We start from the raw sequence: 16,751 nt of genomic DNA on the forward strand, positions 1-16,751 counted from the left end.
GGCCGGCGCGTCCATAGAGGCGACCTAGGCGGTCGCAGAATACAGAGGGCGGCATTTCCAACACTACCCTCACCTCTCACGCCATCAGTTACATCCGCATCTAGGGCAGCGTCCGCGACACTACCCTCACCTCCCGCGCCCTCAATTATATCCGCATCTAGGGCGGCAGAATAGAGTGGGTGGCGTCTGCGACAGCTCCCTCGACACCAATCCACCCAATTGTACCCTTTTAGCAGTGGAAACGGAAGCCTGATAAAGTTCACCCATACCGGTAACCCGTACCATACTGGGCTGTAACACTCAGTGGAAACGGGCCATAACTTGTTTGACAATTTATCGGTTTAGCAGTTGGATGCAATTGTTTTATTTGGCTTATTTGTTTAATTATAATAGCTAGCCTAAGGCCCAATCCCAATTCTATTTTTGTACCACTTCCCCTTCCCCTTGGCTCTTACAATCAAGGATAAAGGGGAAGGGCTTCAAAATGTACCCTTAAGAGTTGGGACATTACTACAGCACCTGCACACGTCATCATATGTCATCGCCATCTCTTGCTTCATATGAGATCAGATGATGGCGACTGCTGTAGTGATTCCAGTTGTGTTATTTTTTGATATTTATCTTCAGGAAATCACTGAAGGCATATATCATGTCATCATAATGATCTAATGTGGCAATAAGATCGTAACTGTACTGTGTATTTACACAGTGGCCATATTCATCTACGTAAACACACCAAAAACATTAACATTATAGCAGACACTGTAAAAAGCCCATTGACAGCCACTAGACATTATTGACAGGGTATTCCAGTGTCATCGAGTGTCAGAATGTTGTGGGACTGCTGTACAGAAGTTAATATTAGGAATTATAGATCGCGAAATTTAGCGTTTTTTATTTTAGCCATTTTTTTAATCTCAATTATAATCTCAATTTTAATCTCATATATAAATCATAAAAATTATTGACGGTTGTAATTCACAGTGGGCTATTTAAGATTTTATTTGTATTATAAATTTATTATTAAGTAGGATATTGTATATTTATTTATCTGTTTTTTTTTTTTAAGTCCTCCTTTTACAACTGACACATACAAACCACTGCAGAAATGTTCTAACCAACAGGCCCATGTCATATATGAAAGGCTACAGACACAATTCTTAATAAATAACCTATAACTTAAAAGCATTAACGTATACCATGTGTTTTGTTTTCACAAGCTTTGGAGACATAACATAAATTCCACTTTTAAATAATAGTCACCTATAGCTTTCGTCATGAGCCACAGCTGTGGTCAAAATGGCATAAATGTTTCCAAAGTGCACTAAGAAGGGAACGCAATTGTCTATATGAAGATTGCTAAAACTGAACTGTAAAAATACTTTCAAATCAAATTACACCTAAGAGAGATGACGTTAATGCTTTTTCTTAAAATCCTTCCAAGTTTTAAATGTTGGAACATTTGAAAGAAAGGGCATGGGGGAATAACTGGGAATAAAACACAGCCAGAAAATATGCTTTTAACTACATTGCTAGATGTGTAGTTGCAAGCGTAAAAGTTTGCGATGTAGTTTGCGAATGTTCGCCTCACAGCAAGAAGACCGTTGGTTTGAGTCCCAGCTGAATCAGTTGGCATTTCTGTGTGGAGTTTGCATGTTCTCCCTGGGAGACTAAGATACTAAGCCGAAGAAAAATTAATGAATTAATTAAATAATACTCTCCAGAAGCACTCGAAAAGGCGTACACGCAGAATTCTTTCAACCACGTCCCTTGATTCCATCTTTGGGCCGGTGAGTGGAATCTTACAATGTGATATTTGACATGTTATGTCTTTTACTTAACAAGTAAAACACTTTATAAAGTGCAGCCAAGATTCCAACATCTTCCAATTTATAAACACACAATCGGTCCACACATTGTCTCCACTCAAGGATTTGTGTTGATTTTCCACAGCAACTCAATAAACCAAAATCCCAAGTGTTTTTGAGGGCTAAAGCTCTGCAAACACCATTAACACAAAGCAAACCAATACGAAAAATATCATCCTCTGTAACACACACACTTCAGTCAATAGCTCTGGGTCCGCAGAGACCAAGATCTCATTTTGCCTTAAAGTGACTCAGGCTTCTACATCAATAGTCATTTTCTTAATAAATAATGAAATGATTGTTGATATAGAGACTATTTTTTGAAAACCTATAATCCCGCACACCTGGATTCTTTCATTTCGGTATTTCTGGACACACAAAAGCACTTTTGTTGATTTGGGAACTGAAGCGCGTCTTGTCAGATGCTGTTGGTTTAACCTGTGCTGATGGGAAACCATCGGTCCCTGCAGTGCTGAATTTACTTATTAACTCACTTCTTCAGTCTCCTGCTTCCAACTTTTTTTTTCTTAAATTTCTTTCCAGTATGTACATAAGGCCAGCCATTTTAAATTGATCTTTTCGTTTAAAAATAGGACACAAAAGCAAACATTCTGCTTCAGCTGATTTTAACACTGAAAGTGAAGCAAACACAACTGTTTTCGCTTAATACATTTTTCAAAATACCTTTTCTAAAATGAGACTTAGTCAACATTTATCCTCGCTCATGTTGTTATAAACCATCAAATACTCATTCATCTTTACATTACAGATGAAGATATTTTTAAAGAAATGTATTCAACTCAACACTTCAAAACATTTGCAGAGATCCACAAATAAAATGAGTGAGCCGTTTAACATGAGAACTACTGAGGTACTCAATTTGAATGGCTCAACGGTCAAACTGACCGCATGCATTTCAGAGTCTGCTACTTTGAATGCCTTTGTTGCCTAGCAACTTTCTGCTAACAAAAAAAAAACATAACTTTCTCATAGAAAACTTTACTTTAGACATGTCTATCAAACTTTAAAAAAATGGTCAAGAAGCTTGTAAACAATTACACAAAAAGATAATATTTTTATTGCAATGACTTCTTAAAACATGACAATACACTACCTGACAAAAGTCTTGCTGTCGATCTCAAATGTAAGGACAACAAATAATAACTTGACTTCTAGTTGATCATTTGTAAAAAAAAAGTTGCAGAAGGTAGTTGAACTGCATGCCAATCATAACAAATACTGCAGAAGACCTATTAGAACCTGCATGGACCCAAGATTCTCATAGAAATCAGTCTATCAGTTTAGCGAATCAACATCAACAGCATGAGGTTTCAAGACATTTGTGCTGCCTATTACATTACAAAACACAGGAGAGGGCAAATTCTTTAGCAAGACAGCGCTCCTTCTCATACTTCAGCCTCCACATCAAAGTTCCTGAAAGCAAAGAAGGTGAAGGTGCTGAAGGATTGGCCAGCCCAGTTACCATGTGTAAACATTGAAGATGAATCCAAAGAATCTTGATGAACTCTGGGAGTCCTGGAAGAATGTGTGTTCTATACTGTACATTATTTCTGTTAGGTATCAAAACTTTTGTCTGCAACTCGGACGTTGCTGTCCTAATTAAGTAATAAAAAATCAAGGCATGATCATATTTTATTTTGGTAAAATAAGCGTAATATAGAAGCCTTTGCCTTTTATATAAGCCACTTCTGATTCCAAATGATCAACTAGAAGTCAAGTTGTTATTTGTTGTTCCTAAAACTGGATAGGTGAAAAGACTTTTATCAAGTAGGCTTAATTTTAAAATAGTAAGTATGATGTGGTTAAAATTCTATTTGGTCCAGTCTTATGAACAGTCAGAATGATCACTGTGGCCATTCTGATAGAATTCTTGTAGTTCCAGTGTTATTCCAAGTCTAAAGATATGCAATTACTTCAAAGGTGAACAGATTTAATCCAGGCTTTTATTTATATTTACAACTTTACCAATCAAGGTTATTTTATTACATGTGAACATATGAAGTGATTGATTTTCCTGGGATTGTTCCCATAGTTGTTGGGATCTACCAATCAAGCTATGCGAATCCTGAATATTGACATGGATGAAAGGGAACAATGCAGTAGAGGCACTATTTCAGTAAACACACCAGTGGGTAATTTTATCAAAAAGTGACAAACAACCTACAGTACTTTCGTTGTAAAAAGGACAGACTAGAAATCCCTCAAGTTTCATTAGAAATGTCTGTATTTGCGACACAAATCGATTTTGGCACCCCTATGCACTATCAAGGCAGATCTTCCACAGTGCCATCCTCATTTACCGAAATAAGATGCAAATGACTGAATGAAATTTCATAATAGTATAAAGCCCTGACAGCAATCAATCATGCAGTCAAGCAGCCATCAAGGCATTACACACTCAAAAGCACACAAAGATGGATGAACATGGGTGCTCACCTTTACTCTTTGTTATCATTCACTTTATATTTGTAGCTGCTACCGCTGTGAGGTTCACATAGCAGATTCGCTTCACTCTTCAGTTCTTTCTCTACCAGCTGTGAAAAGCCTACACTGTTCCACGGTTTTAGCTCACGTCCTTCAGGACCTCAAAAGCACACATACACACACACACACACACACATGAATGCATGACAGAATGGATGAGATTTAGAGCATTAAACAGTGCATTACAAAGGGATGGAAGGCACCCAACTGGGCAGAATGCAAGAAAAAGTAATTAGCTTTGTATTTAGTAATTTAAATGATGCTTTTATGCAAAAGCAACATCTTTAATAGTGCCATCTTTTGATTTGTTTTTTTTTAGTAGATTGCAACTAATCATTAGACTTGGTAATGGTTGTATATCAGGCACATATTGATTAATTCTGACAAAAGTTTACATCAACAGAAAGCTTATTTATTCAGCTTTCATGTGATTTATAAATATACTAATAATTAACCTGACACTTATGACTGGTTTTGTGGGAGACATTTATGAAAACTCAAATTAAGCATAGAAAATATTTATGTTGGTTCAAGGTGGTCCACATAACAGCATAACTCATGCATGACAGTATAATACAAGCCATATATATGAAAATATACTGTACCTGTCTAAAGAAAAATCATTAACAACACTTTTAAAGCAATATATTAAAATGCATTTTAATGAAATCACAGTGACTCAACAGTGAAGTTCACTTGAATAGAAATTGCAGATGATTGTTCATTTGTGCAGACTTGGCAGTGATTTTCCTATTGAGAGACTGCCGGTTCACGCATGAATTCATTTTGACTTAAAATCACAGCAGGGGCGTTTAACCTTTCTTTGCCCATCTTTTATACTTGTTCTTTCAGCACATTGGCCATGTTTACTTGACAATGACTACTTGCACATACAGCTCAATTAAGTAAAGCATCATATTTTAAAGATTTATTTTAGGACTATTGATATCGTTATTTCAACAATTAGGTAACTATTTTAAATAATGATTGTAAATCATGATACTATTATGTTGTAACAATCCATGTATGCAGCATCCCAATTCACAAACTACAGCTGAAGTCAGAATTATTAGACCCCCTTTGAATTTTTTTTCTTTTTTTTTATATTTCCCTAATTATGTTAAACAAAGCAAGGACATTTTCACAGTATGTCTGATAATTTTTTTTCTTCTGGAAAAAGTCCTATTTGTTTTATTTTGGCTTGAATAAAATAAGTCTTTAATTTAAAAAAAAAAACTATTTAAGGTCAAAATTATTATCCTCTTGAAGCTATTTTTTGATATTCTACAGAACAAACCATCGTTATACAATAACTTGCCTAATTACCCTAACCTAGTTAACCTGATTAACCTAGTTAAGCCTTTAAATGACACTGTAAGTGTATTAAAGTGTTTTAAAAGATATCTAATTAAATGTTATGTGCTGACTTCATGGCATGTTATTAGAAATGAATTAAAAAAACTATTAGGTTTAGAAATGTGTTGAATTTTTTTTCGCTTTGTTAAACAGAAATTGGAAAAAAAAATAAACGGGGGTTTTAATAACTCAGGAGGGCTAATAATTGTGACTTCTATTGTATACATAGCACTATATAAATAAACATGAATTGATTTTAAGACTTATACTGTTTGCTCTAAAAACTTTTTTTTTTTGTGAAGAATAAGTACATACTTTTGAGTGTGTGACAGAAGAGTATGCAAACTTTTGGACATACTACTTCCACATTAACGGATCATTATGTTGTTTAGTTATGTCCCCTGTCAATCATTTCAACATATCATTGACATTTCTTTCATATTTAATGCAGAGAAATCTCCCCATGGTTTTGAATAATAATGCATTTAGAAGTTCATATCCAAACACGTCTTTATATAAGTTCACATTATAGTTGCAGATTAAATATACAGTCACACGGACAACATAATTTAGATATTTTGCAGTTGGCTTGATATTATTTAATAGTCATTCAAACAACTTTAGTGAAGCCTCTCTATTTGATGGTTGGTATTGCATGTCTGCCATTTTTGTTGTTCGTTTACACTTTCCTCCAAGTTTTTAGTTCTAATGGAATTCACATCCAATGTGCACTTTATTGAGGGAAATATTAATGGTTAAAATATGAATGGTTCTACATTTTCCTAACAGAAATACATTACTGTTTTCAACATACTACAATCTGAGACATGTTAATTCTATTTTTGATCATCATACCACACCCGCAACGTTCGTTTTAAAGTCTAAATGCAGCCATATGTACTTCTGGCTACATAATTCGCAATCTCCAGAAACATATATAGGGCAACATTTTTAGAATGAGCCTATGTTGAAATTGGCATACAGCAGTAGATTGGTTCCCTTACATCATTTGGACAAGACCAAAGGAAAACACAATTATACAATTACTCCTAGTAAGTTTAGTGTTGCCATTTTTAACCAATAAATAAATACATTTATAATATAGTTCATATACAGTACAAATAAAGACCTGCTGCAAGAAGACATTTTCACCTGTATAATTCTATGCATTGTAACTATGTAACTGTAATGAGTGATGAAAACAGAAAACACAAACTGAATCAGCATCTGAAGCCACTAATATTACATTTTCAATACTTTACGATGGGTTTGAACCTCTAACCTCTTAACTATCAACCCAGTTCACTACACTACAAAACTCCAGTTTAATAATAATACCAACAAACGTGCAAGGTAGTATCAAAGACAAAAAAATCAAGTGATCCTACATTGGGTCTGAGTGTCACACATCTGCTTATTAATAGGCCTGCATTATTCACAGCCAACAGCGAATGCTAATGACAAGAAAAGCACATCAGCGAGGTGATGAAACGAAAGGAGGAGAGAGGATTGGAAGAAGTTGTGATGGACACATTGGTCTCGTTAAAGGGAAACGCAGTGAGTGTGAGCAAGAGCGAGAGATGGGATTGTGACAGGGGAGATGAAGGGGGGACGTCACCCTACCAACATCAAACCAAACCCTGACAGCTGCAGACGCATCACACACACACACACACACACACACACACACACACACACACACACACACACGCACGCACGCACGCACACACACACACACACACACACACACACACACACACACACACACACACACACACACACACACACACACACACACACACACACACACACACACACACACACACGCGCGCATATACACTTTGTTTTTTTTCCTCCAAAGAGTGCAATGAAGGTGAAGACTTAGACATCTTTATGGAAGCTGTTTTTCTTAGACAGCTTGATTGACATTTGTTGGAGATTGATTTGTATTACTGTAATTGATTTTTATGGAGCAGTATTTCAGAGATTTTTATAATCATGAATTGTAGTATTTTTTTTTCAAATGGCATCTGAGTGCAAAAAAGAACAAATTTTAAGCATGCTTAACTAAAGTCTTGACATTTGACAAAAAATAAGTGATGCAACAAATGTTAAACTGTAGAATACATTATAGTGCACTACAAAAGATTTACTGTTACATTTGTAATACACACACACAGTAGAAAAATTAGTTGAACAGAAAGTTGAAGTCAGAATTATTAGCCCCCCATTGATTTTCTTTAATTATTTGCTAAATGATGTTTAACAGAGCAACAAAATTTTCACAGTATGTCTGATGATATTTTTTCTTCTTTAGAAAGTCTAATTTGTTTTATTTCGGCTTTTTTTTATTAAGGTCAAACCATATTAAGGTCAAAATTATTAGCCCCTTTAAGCAGGTCGCACACCAGAAGCGCCGCTCGGCGCAGCGACACGGCGCGTACATGACAGTTTAAAGTATCACACACCAGACGCGCACATTCGAATGATATTTAACATGAAACTAATCAGATGGCGCTCTGTGGTGCGGCTGAAAAATGAACTGCGTCCTGAGCCGTCGCCGGGCGCCGCCGACAGCCGCCGACTTGCGGCGCCGGTGTGTGTATCCTGATAGAAACCTATGATTAGAATTCTAAAATACATGGCGCTGAGTGGCGCCGAGCGGCGCTTCTGGTGTGCGACCTGCTTTAGGCTGTATTTTTTCAATAGTTTACAGAACAAACCATCGTTATACAATAACTTGCCTAATTACCCTAACCTGCCTAGGTAACCTGATAAACCTTAAGCCGTTAAATGTCCTTTTAAGCTGTATAGAAGTGTCTTAAAAGATAAAAGGTAACTACTGTCACCATGGCGAAGATAAAATAAATAAGTTATTAGAAATTAGTTATTAAAACTATTATAGAAAAGTGTTGAAAAAATCTCTGTTAAACAGAAAATGGGGAAAAAAATAAACAGGGGGATAATAATTCTGACCTCAACTGTATATATATATATATATATATATAGGTCATTTAGCATAAAGGGGTCCGAGATCAGGTAGTTTTTGAGAGCTCCCCCTGGTAAAGGAGGAAAGGGGGAGATGGGTGGATAGGGGTTCTTCAAAAAACAAAGTCAAGGGAAGTAAGGTGACAAATGGGCTATTTATTGTAGGCTTGGATTAATCTTGTTAATAAAACTTTACTTTATCATCATTAATTGTTATTCTATCAAATGTCAAATATTTAATTCAATTCACCTTTATTTGTAAAGCACTTTTACAATGTAGATTGTGTCAAAGCAGCTTTACATAAAAGATCATAGTAAATAGAAACTGTCAGTTTAATTTTCAGAGTTTAAGTTCAGTTCAGTTTAGGTTAATTCAGTGTGGTTTAATAATCACTACTGAGAGTCCAAACACTGAAGAGCAAACCCATCGATGCGTAGCTCTACAGATCCCCAACCATGTAAGCCTGTGGTGACGGTGGCGAGGAAAAAAACTTCACCAATTGGCGAAAATGAAGAAAAAAACCTTTGAGAGAAACCAAACTCAGTTGGGTATGATCATTTCCATTTCTCTGCTGGCCAAATGTCTTGTGCAGAGCTGCAGTCTCAGCGGCGGAGGCTAAAAGCTGAACCTCAGTGAGGACTCGTCTGCCCCTGGAGCATCACAGGAATCAGTCACATGCTCTCCAATTCTCCATGACCACCACAGCAGCTGCTCAGGATACGGCCTGGATCCAGGATATGGAAACCTTGGGATCATCTTGTCGCTGGTCTTAGATTAAATCAGTGACGCTGCATAGACTGAGGGCCTTGGCATGAGTATCCCCTAGGGGAAATAGGGAATTAGAGAATTTAACAAATAACAAAATATGTTGAACTGTAAAATAAACTACTAAACAAAAGTACATAATTTACCTTTTCACAATTTCTTTTTCTAAATCTGAATGTTTTCAGAATCGATTTACATGGCAAAGTACTGGGACAAAAACACTGTTAAACCATCCTTAATTAAATCCATCTGCAAAAAAAAAAAAAAAAAAAAAGTATGTATGCCATGCCAGTCACTAACTTGTGATATGTTCTTGTACTAACAATTTCAATTGTAAAACCTTGCACTTTGTAAATTTCAAAAGGTTTGCCCAGAACTCAATTTTCATGCAAATGAATGACCAAAATGCAAACTGTCTAAACAAAAATAAATAAATAGTGAAAAGTTGAAAATATAATTATTTAATCATTTACCCATCTTCAAGTTTATATTCTGTGGAGCATTAGGTATTTGTTGGAATGTTGAAATGTTGGTAATCCATTTTATTATATCCAATTAAATTCCATTGAATTAACAAAAATTGATTAATTCATTTTTTCTTCGGCTTAGTCTCTATTTCAGAGATCACCACAGTGGAATGAACAGCCATCTATTCCAGCATATGTTTTACGCAGCTGATGCCCTTTCAGCTGCAACCCAGTACTGGGAAACACCCATACACCCACACACCCATAAACACACTACGGCCAAATTATTTTTTTTAAATTTATGCACAGCGCATGTCTTTGGACTGGGGGAAACTGGAGCACTCAAAAAACCCCACACAAACACGGGAGAACATGGACTCGAACCGCCGATCTTAGAGGCAACATTGCTAACCACTAAGCCACCATGCTGCCATTAAACAGAAATATCACTAGAAACCAAATCTTTTTGGCTTCCACATGACAAATCTGTAATGCTTTTTATTACACCCTTTTAAATTCCATTGTATGGACAGAAAAGTCACTTAAAGCCAAAACCATTGGTTGCCCCAAGCAAACTCTGAACTAAGCAACACACCATATTTTGAACCTATTTGTGTAATTGCATTTACAGTGGTTGAGTTGCAGAGTTATTACAAGGTGAATCATTTAGCAGTAACAGACACTTTCATTCAAAGTGACTCACAGTTCATTTATTATTGGGCCAGTCCTCCTGGAAGCAACCTGAGGTTAAGTGCCTTGCTCAAGGCAACAATGGTGATAACTCATGAACCACTCACTGCAGATCAAATCAGCAGTCTTCTGGTTACCAGACATTAAGCCATTACACAACACCAATTGCCAAAGCCACTGCACAGAACTGTTCGTCATTCAGAAACAAACGTACACCATAATAAAAGGTTGAAAGGGTGTCATGTGATATGTCAGTGTCTCACCGCAGGGCTGTTGTTGGAATGGTTCTGGTCCACTGAGGCATAAAGGGGTTAAGGAAGGACTAGACTGCTCACTGGAGTGGTAATGACAGCTTTGGATCTTTGCGCCAGCATCAGAACTGTCAGTGGGTGGCAACGCTCTAAATAGCGTAAAACGCATGTAATGGCTGACACTAAGAATAAACACAAAAGTCTACGATGAAATCTAAGTATCAAAAAGTTACAGTGCTTGTCTGCACATTGAGATATGCTCACAAATGCACACACAGATGCAGCAACTGAAGACATTTCATTTCTAAACTTGCCCTAGAGCTCACATCAGTCATTTTCAATCCAGTTAGTTATTTTGCTCTTTAATGGCATCAGCCAGCAGTAAGTGACAAACAGCAGCACAAACACCTAAAGCTCATTATTATTCTCTCTTCAAGCCCCAAGTGTCCTCCAGGAAAGGTTCAGCACATTCTGGCTGTCAGTCTCACATATCCAGACATTTGACTAAACAGAAAAAAGGTCTGAACACACTGCAGCTCATTCTAGACAGCAAGCTCTTTTCAACAAGATGAAACCAAATTGAATGGCATGAACTCTTAGTAGTACTGTGACCTGTTTTTTTTTCTATTTGAAATAGATTATACCACAAAATAAGAAATAAAAATGTGCATGTACGTACTGTACTGACTACAAATATAATAGTACAGATGATTTTAAGTGTTTGTAGCATTTATAAAGTATGAATGTAATCATGTCCAATGCCTAAACCAAACCTTACTATAAATAGGTGGCATATTTGTACACTCTGAGCTGAAAGTCTAAGTTAATGGTTTGTTATTACAGATTATTACACAATAAAATAAAGTGACTGATTTTTTGGTTTGTTTCATTTTTATCATTTTGAACGAAGTTATGTAAGGCAATATAGGTTGTATTTATTGGTAAAACGTCACAACAAGACTGCAATAGTTAATATACACTCACTGGCCACTTTATTAGGTACACCTTACTAGTATCCGGTTGGAACCCATTTTGCCTTTAGAACTGCCCTAATCCTTCATGCCAAAGATTTAACAGGGCACTGGAAATATTCCTCAGAGATTTTGGTCCATATTGACATGATGGCATAACACAGATGCTGCAGATTTGTCGGCCTAACATCTGTGATGTGAATCTCCCATTCCTCCACATCCCAAAGGTGCTCTATTGGATTGAGTTCTGGTGGAGGCCATTTGAGTACAGTTCAGGCCATTGGAAAACAGTGAAATGATTTCTTTTTGGGACCATTCTCTGTTCTGCCTAGAGATGGTTGTGTGTGAAGTTTCTGAAACACTCAGACCAGTCTGTCTGGCACCAACAACCATGCCACATTCAAAGTCACTTAAATCATCTTTCTTCCCCATTCTGATGGTCGATTTGAACTGCAGCAGATTGACTTGACCGTGTCTGCATGCCTAAATGCATTGAGTTGCTGCCATGTGTTTGGCTGATTAGAAGTTTGCATTAAAGAGATGTCAGACAGTTGTACCTAATAAAGTGGCTTGTGAGTGTATTTACTAATATGAACAATTAACAGTACAGTATGTTAGGTAAATTAGCTAACATTACTAATCGAACCTTATTGTAAGGTTTGACTGATGTATTTAATCAAAGAAGCAGTGTTGTGAAATATTACAATTTATACGACTTGGCTGTTGAATCCTTGATTCTGATTAGATGATAAATGATGCAAATATTTGACATCTTTTATTCTGTCAGGTTCCATTTCCAGGCACATTCACCTTGACCACGTTCACCTTGCCAGATTATTTCAGGGTTTTTATTTTTTCAAATGCTGCATTAGCAGAAGAATCACTCACAAAAGCAATGAGTGAGCCATTAAATATAACACAATAAATGACAAACTATCTCTCTGTTTGTCCATGAAATGACATTTTATTGTTTACCTGTTCTCTCTTCCAGCTTGGACACAAAGCTGCAATAGAGGCTGACACACAGACACACGTACATACAAGCATCAACGTTAACAAAACATTTTTGGAACTGAGAAGCAACATGTCCAAGTGGTGAGGTAATATGTGGCTGTTCTTGCAGCAGTTACACATTCAGTTTTGCTATTAAACCTTTTAATCCCACTGGTCTCGACTGTGACAGTGTCTTTTTTTCTTATTTCTGAAAGGCTTTAAAGGTGTTGTTGTTTGGCTGTAGCCAAGCATTTTTTAAACTTTTAAATGTAAAAAAATAAATACATATAATGTACCAATATCACACACTGTCCTCTAGCAAGAAGATCGCTGATTCAAGCACCGGCTGGGTCAGTTGGCATTTCTGTGTGGAGTTTGCATGTTCTCCCAGTGTTTACGTGGGTGTCCTCCGGGTGCTTCGGTTTCCCCCACAAGTCCGAAAACATGTCGTATAGATGAATTGAGTAAGCTAATTGTCCGTAGTGCATGTTTTGTGAATGAATGTTTCCCAGTGATGGGTTGCAGCTGAAAGGGCATCCGCTGCATAAAACATATGCTGGATAAGTTGGCGGTTCATTCCGCTGTGGCGACCCCAGATTAATAAAGGGACTAAGCGAAAAATGAATGAATGAATTAATGAATGATGGGTTCATCGAGCCCTTGTGACACAATAATAGATTCAGGTAACTTACAGGTTTAGCACAGTATTAACTCTGTGTGCTTAATCATGTGTGCGAGTCGACAACAAAAGTAAGGATCCAAGTGCAGTTTAATAAGGTTAGTCGTTCAGGCAGGCAATGGTCCATACAAAAACAAAACAGAAACATACTGTACAGGTCATCCACATTGTAATTATAAAACAGGTGTAAGTTCAGAACAGGCGGCGAAAAAGTATACAACATATAGACAAGACTTGGGTCTAAAATGCAACAGGCAAAATAAATTAGAAACACTTGATACAACAAACAGTGACAGCAAACAAAGACTCAGCCTTGAACTGGTGTATGTGTGGTGTATAAGTAGTCCCGATGATCAGTGATGACGAGATTCAGCTGTGTGTGAGTCATCAGTGGTGAACAGCAACTGGTGTGTGTGAAACGGTGTGATGGCATTTGTAGTTCATAAGTGTGATATGTGTAGTTCACCAGCAATGTGCCGAGAGTATGGGTGTTTCCCAGTGCTGGGTTGAGGCTGGAAGTGCACAAGTAATGAAAGGTAAGCAATTGGCAGTTTATTCCGCTGATTATAAGGGTCTAATAAATCTAATAATAAATAAATCTAGTGAAAAGAAAGACCAGGAGGGGTTAAAAAGCCTGAAGTGGCTTGCTAAATACATAACTATGCATATATCATTCTAATTCCCATTGGATGAATATAACTAATGAATATAACTAAACTCATTCATGAATATTCAGCGTCATTTTGAGCTTTTTCTCAAGCTTTTTTTTTTGAGTTCTCAAGATTGCGGCAACTGCGTCATAAGCTTGTGAATGTGATAAGATTCAGCAAAGCTTAACTAATCTAGCTGTTTTCTTCTCTCTGCAAATGAGAAACCATCAAAGTGAGAGAAAAGTGAGTTTGAGAAAGAGAGAAAGGTTAATGCATAAAATGTACACACACGCGCACATATCCCTTGCAATGTGCTTGCCTTGATTGACTTCATTTACCAGACAGCCAGCAGGTAAATTCAGAGCTGAAGAAACCGACATTCAATCTAAAATAATAATAATAATAATAAATCTGTCTCCTCCTCACTCCCTCAACACGGTGGTATTGATTGTTATGCTAATGTAGGTTCCCTTATGCACCGGCGTCGGGTCTGCGAGACATAAAAGGAGCTGCCATGCTAATAAAATCGCTTTAATTTTCCTCTGACATTTCCCTTCGTCACATCATCCCAATGGCAAAATCGCAGATACACAGAAAGAGGACACAATCAGACTTCCCGCATGCAGACTGCAAAACTAAATAAACAAACCAAAACTTTCGGGCATGTGCACATGACTGTGTGCACTTGTTTTATAGATTTAAGTTTTTTTCATGTTTGAATGACGCATCTCTTCCTTTATGAATACAGGATTACACCAAACTCTGTGGTCTGTCAGAAAGAAAGCATGCATATGTCTAAAGAACAAAGACCATTGTTGTCTTTTCATGTGTTTCTTTGACGTGCGGCTCATGCTGGTAAACACCATCCTCATCTATATCACTGTCACCCTTCACAAACTTCACTCGTAGCTTCACTATAGTTGACCCATTCTCTCTCTCTCTCTGTCTTTCTATTTTCACAGGGTTTTCACTTTATTTTCATTTAGACATTCTGTTGATTATGAGAAACTTTGTAGCATCATATCCATTAGTAGTCGGGGTATAAATAGAGTGCCAGTATAGCATAATGGGGGTGAAGCAGTGGCGCAGTAGGTAGTGCTGTCGCCTCATAGCAAGAAGGTCGCTGGGTTGCTGGTTCGAACCTTGGCTCAGTTGGCATTTCTGTGTGTTTGCATGCTCTCCCTGCGTTCGCGTGGGTTTCCTCCGGGTGCTTCGATATCCCCAACAGTCCAAAGACATGCAGTACAGGTGAATTGGGTAGGTTAAACTGTGTGTGTGTGTGTGTGGATGTGTCCCAGAAATGGGTTGTGGCTGGAAGGGCATTCGCTGCGTAAAAACATGCTAGGGACTAAGCAGACAAGAAAACGAATGAATATAGCATACTGTATGGTCAGAAATGAACTTTTTTTCAGCAGCAGTATATGGCATTTTAGCTTCACAAGGTCATTTGTTTATATTATTAACTGTATTTATATTTTATCCCAAATACTGTTCAATTAATTTAAATACTTTAATCAATTTGAATAAAGCTTTTAATCTGCATACAACTTCTATATATTTAAAACAGAAGTAATTACGAAGAAATGTATCCTGAGCAGATGCTGTAGCGGAGTGGAAAGCATGAGACTGATTCCTGAAAGACCACATTGACAGACGAGTCTGAACACTCGCTGGTGACCCACTCACACCTGCAGCTTCTCCACGATGGACATCCAGCATTCTCCAACCTCGGGCGCCTAGACTGCAGCTCTGAACAAGAAGTTTAGCCAGCGGAGAAATAGTCATGCCCGACTGAGGCTATTTTTTTTTTTTAGATTATTTTACCTTCACTTTCGTCAATTGGTGAAGTTTGTTCCTCGCCACTAGCTTGCTTAGCCTGGGACTTGTGGAGCTGTGCATCGATGGATTTGTTCATCAGTTTTTGGAATTTCAGCAGTGAAAATTAAACTACATTGAACTGAACTAAACTGAACTTTTGAAAAACTGGGCTGACACATTTTCAATTTACTAGAACTTCTATGTTAAGCTGTTTTGACACAATCTACATTGTAAAAGCGCTATAGAAATAAAGATGCATTGAATTACAGGGTGCAGCAAAACATAACAAATAATAATATATTATAATAACAAACACTTATATTTCTAGTCAGGAAGCCTTTTACAAGCATGTTGATTTACTCATCAGATATGTTTTAATAACTCTCCAAAGCGATGGAAAATGGCCTGTAGTAATGTTAGTATCTGGCAGAGTCTCAGGGAATTACCCTTGCTGGTTTAGGCACTTCAAATTAAAGTAGAAGTGTTGATTTTATTTTACAGATGGGAAACAATGCACAAAATGGCATACGTGACAGAAATACAGTGCTGAACATGTAAATGTTATGTTTATATGCACTATGTATCCGTGAGCATAAAGAAAAACATTCTTAAATTGGATGTCAATAGCAATGCAGTTAGAATGTTAATTACACAAATGACCATGAATGAACTAATTACGAATTAAAAGTATTCCAATGATTTCAAAACCATTTAAATACATGATTGTTTTTTTTTTTTTGTGCTGGTTG

The 16,751-nt window shown here is 37.0% G+C and overlaps 1 protein-coding gene across 4 annotated transcripts in view; it reads right to left on the reverse strand.

Annotated features, from left to right (window-relative positions):
• Nucleotides 1–9,262: 9,262 nt before the first annotated feature.
• Nucleotides 9,263–16,751, reverse strand: part of fibcd1b (fibrinogen C domain containing 1b) — a 288,498-nt gene continuing 281,009 nt past the window's right edge. For 2 of the 4 annotated variants that reach the window (XM_073950807.1, XM_073950806.1), the window contains 2 exons: nucleotides 9,630–9,732; nucleotides 9,263–9,540 (listed from right to left, as the gene is read on the reverse strand). In XM_073950807.1, the coding sequence (XP_073806908.1) occupies nucleotides 9,676–9,732 (57 nt within the window). In that variant the 3' untranslated portion in view covers nucleotides 9,263–9,540; nucleotides 9,630–9,675. The remainder of the gene's footprint in view (nucleotides 9,541–9,629; nucleotides 9,733–16,751) is intronic. The other 2 variants (XM_073950805.1, XM_073950801.1) reach the window with 1 other exon arrangement.

The sequence above is a fragment of the Danio rerio genome, chromosome 5, assembly GCF_049306965.1.
Source record: "Danio rerio strain Tuebingen ecotype United States chromosome 5, GRCz12tu, whole genome shotgun sequence".
Classification (NCBI taxonomy): domain Eukaryota; kingdom Metazoa; phylum Chordata; class Actinopteri; order Cypriniformes; family Danionidae; genus Danio; species Danio rerio.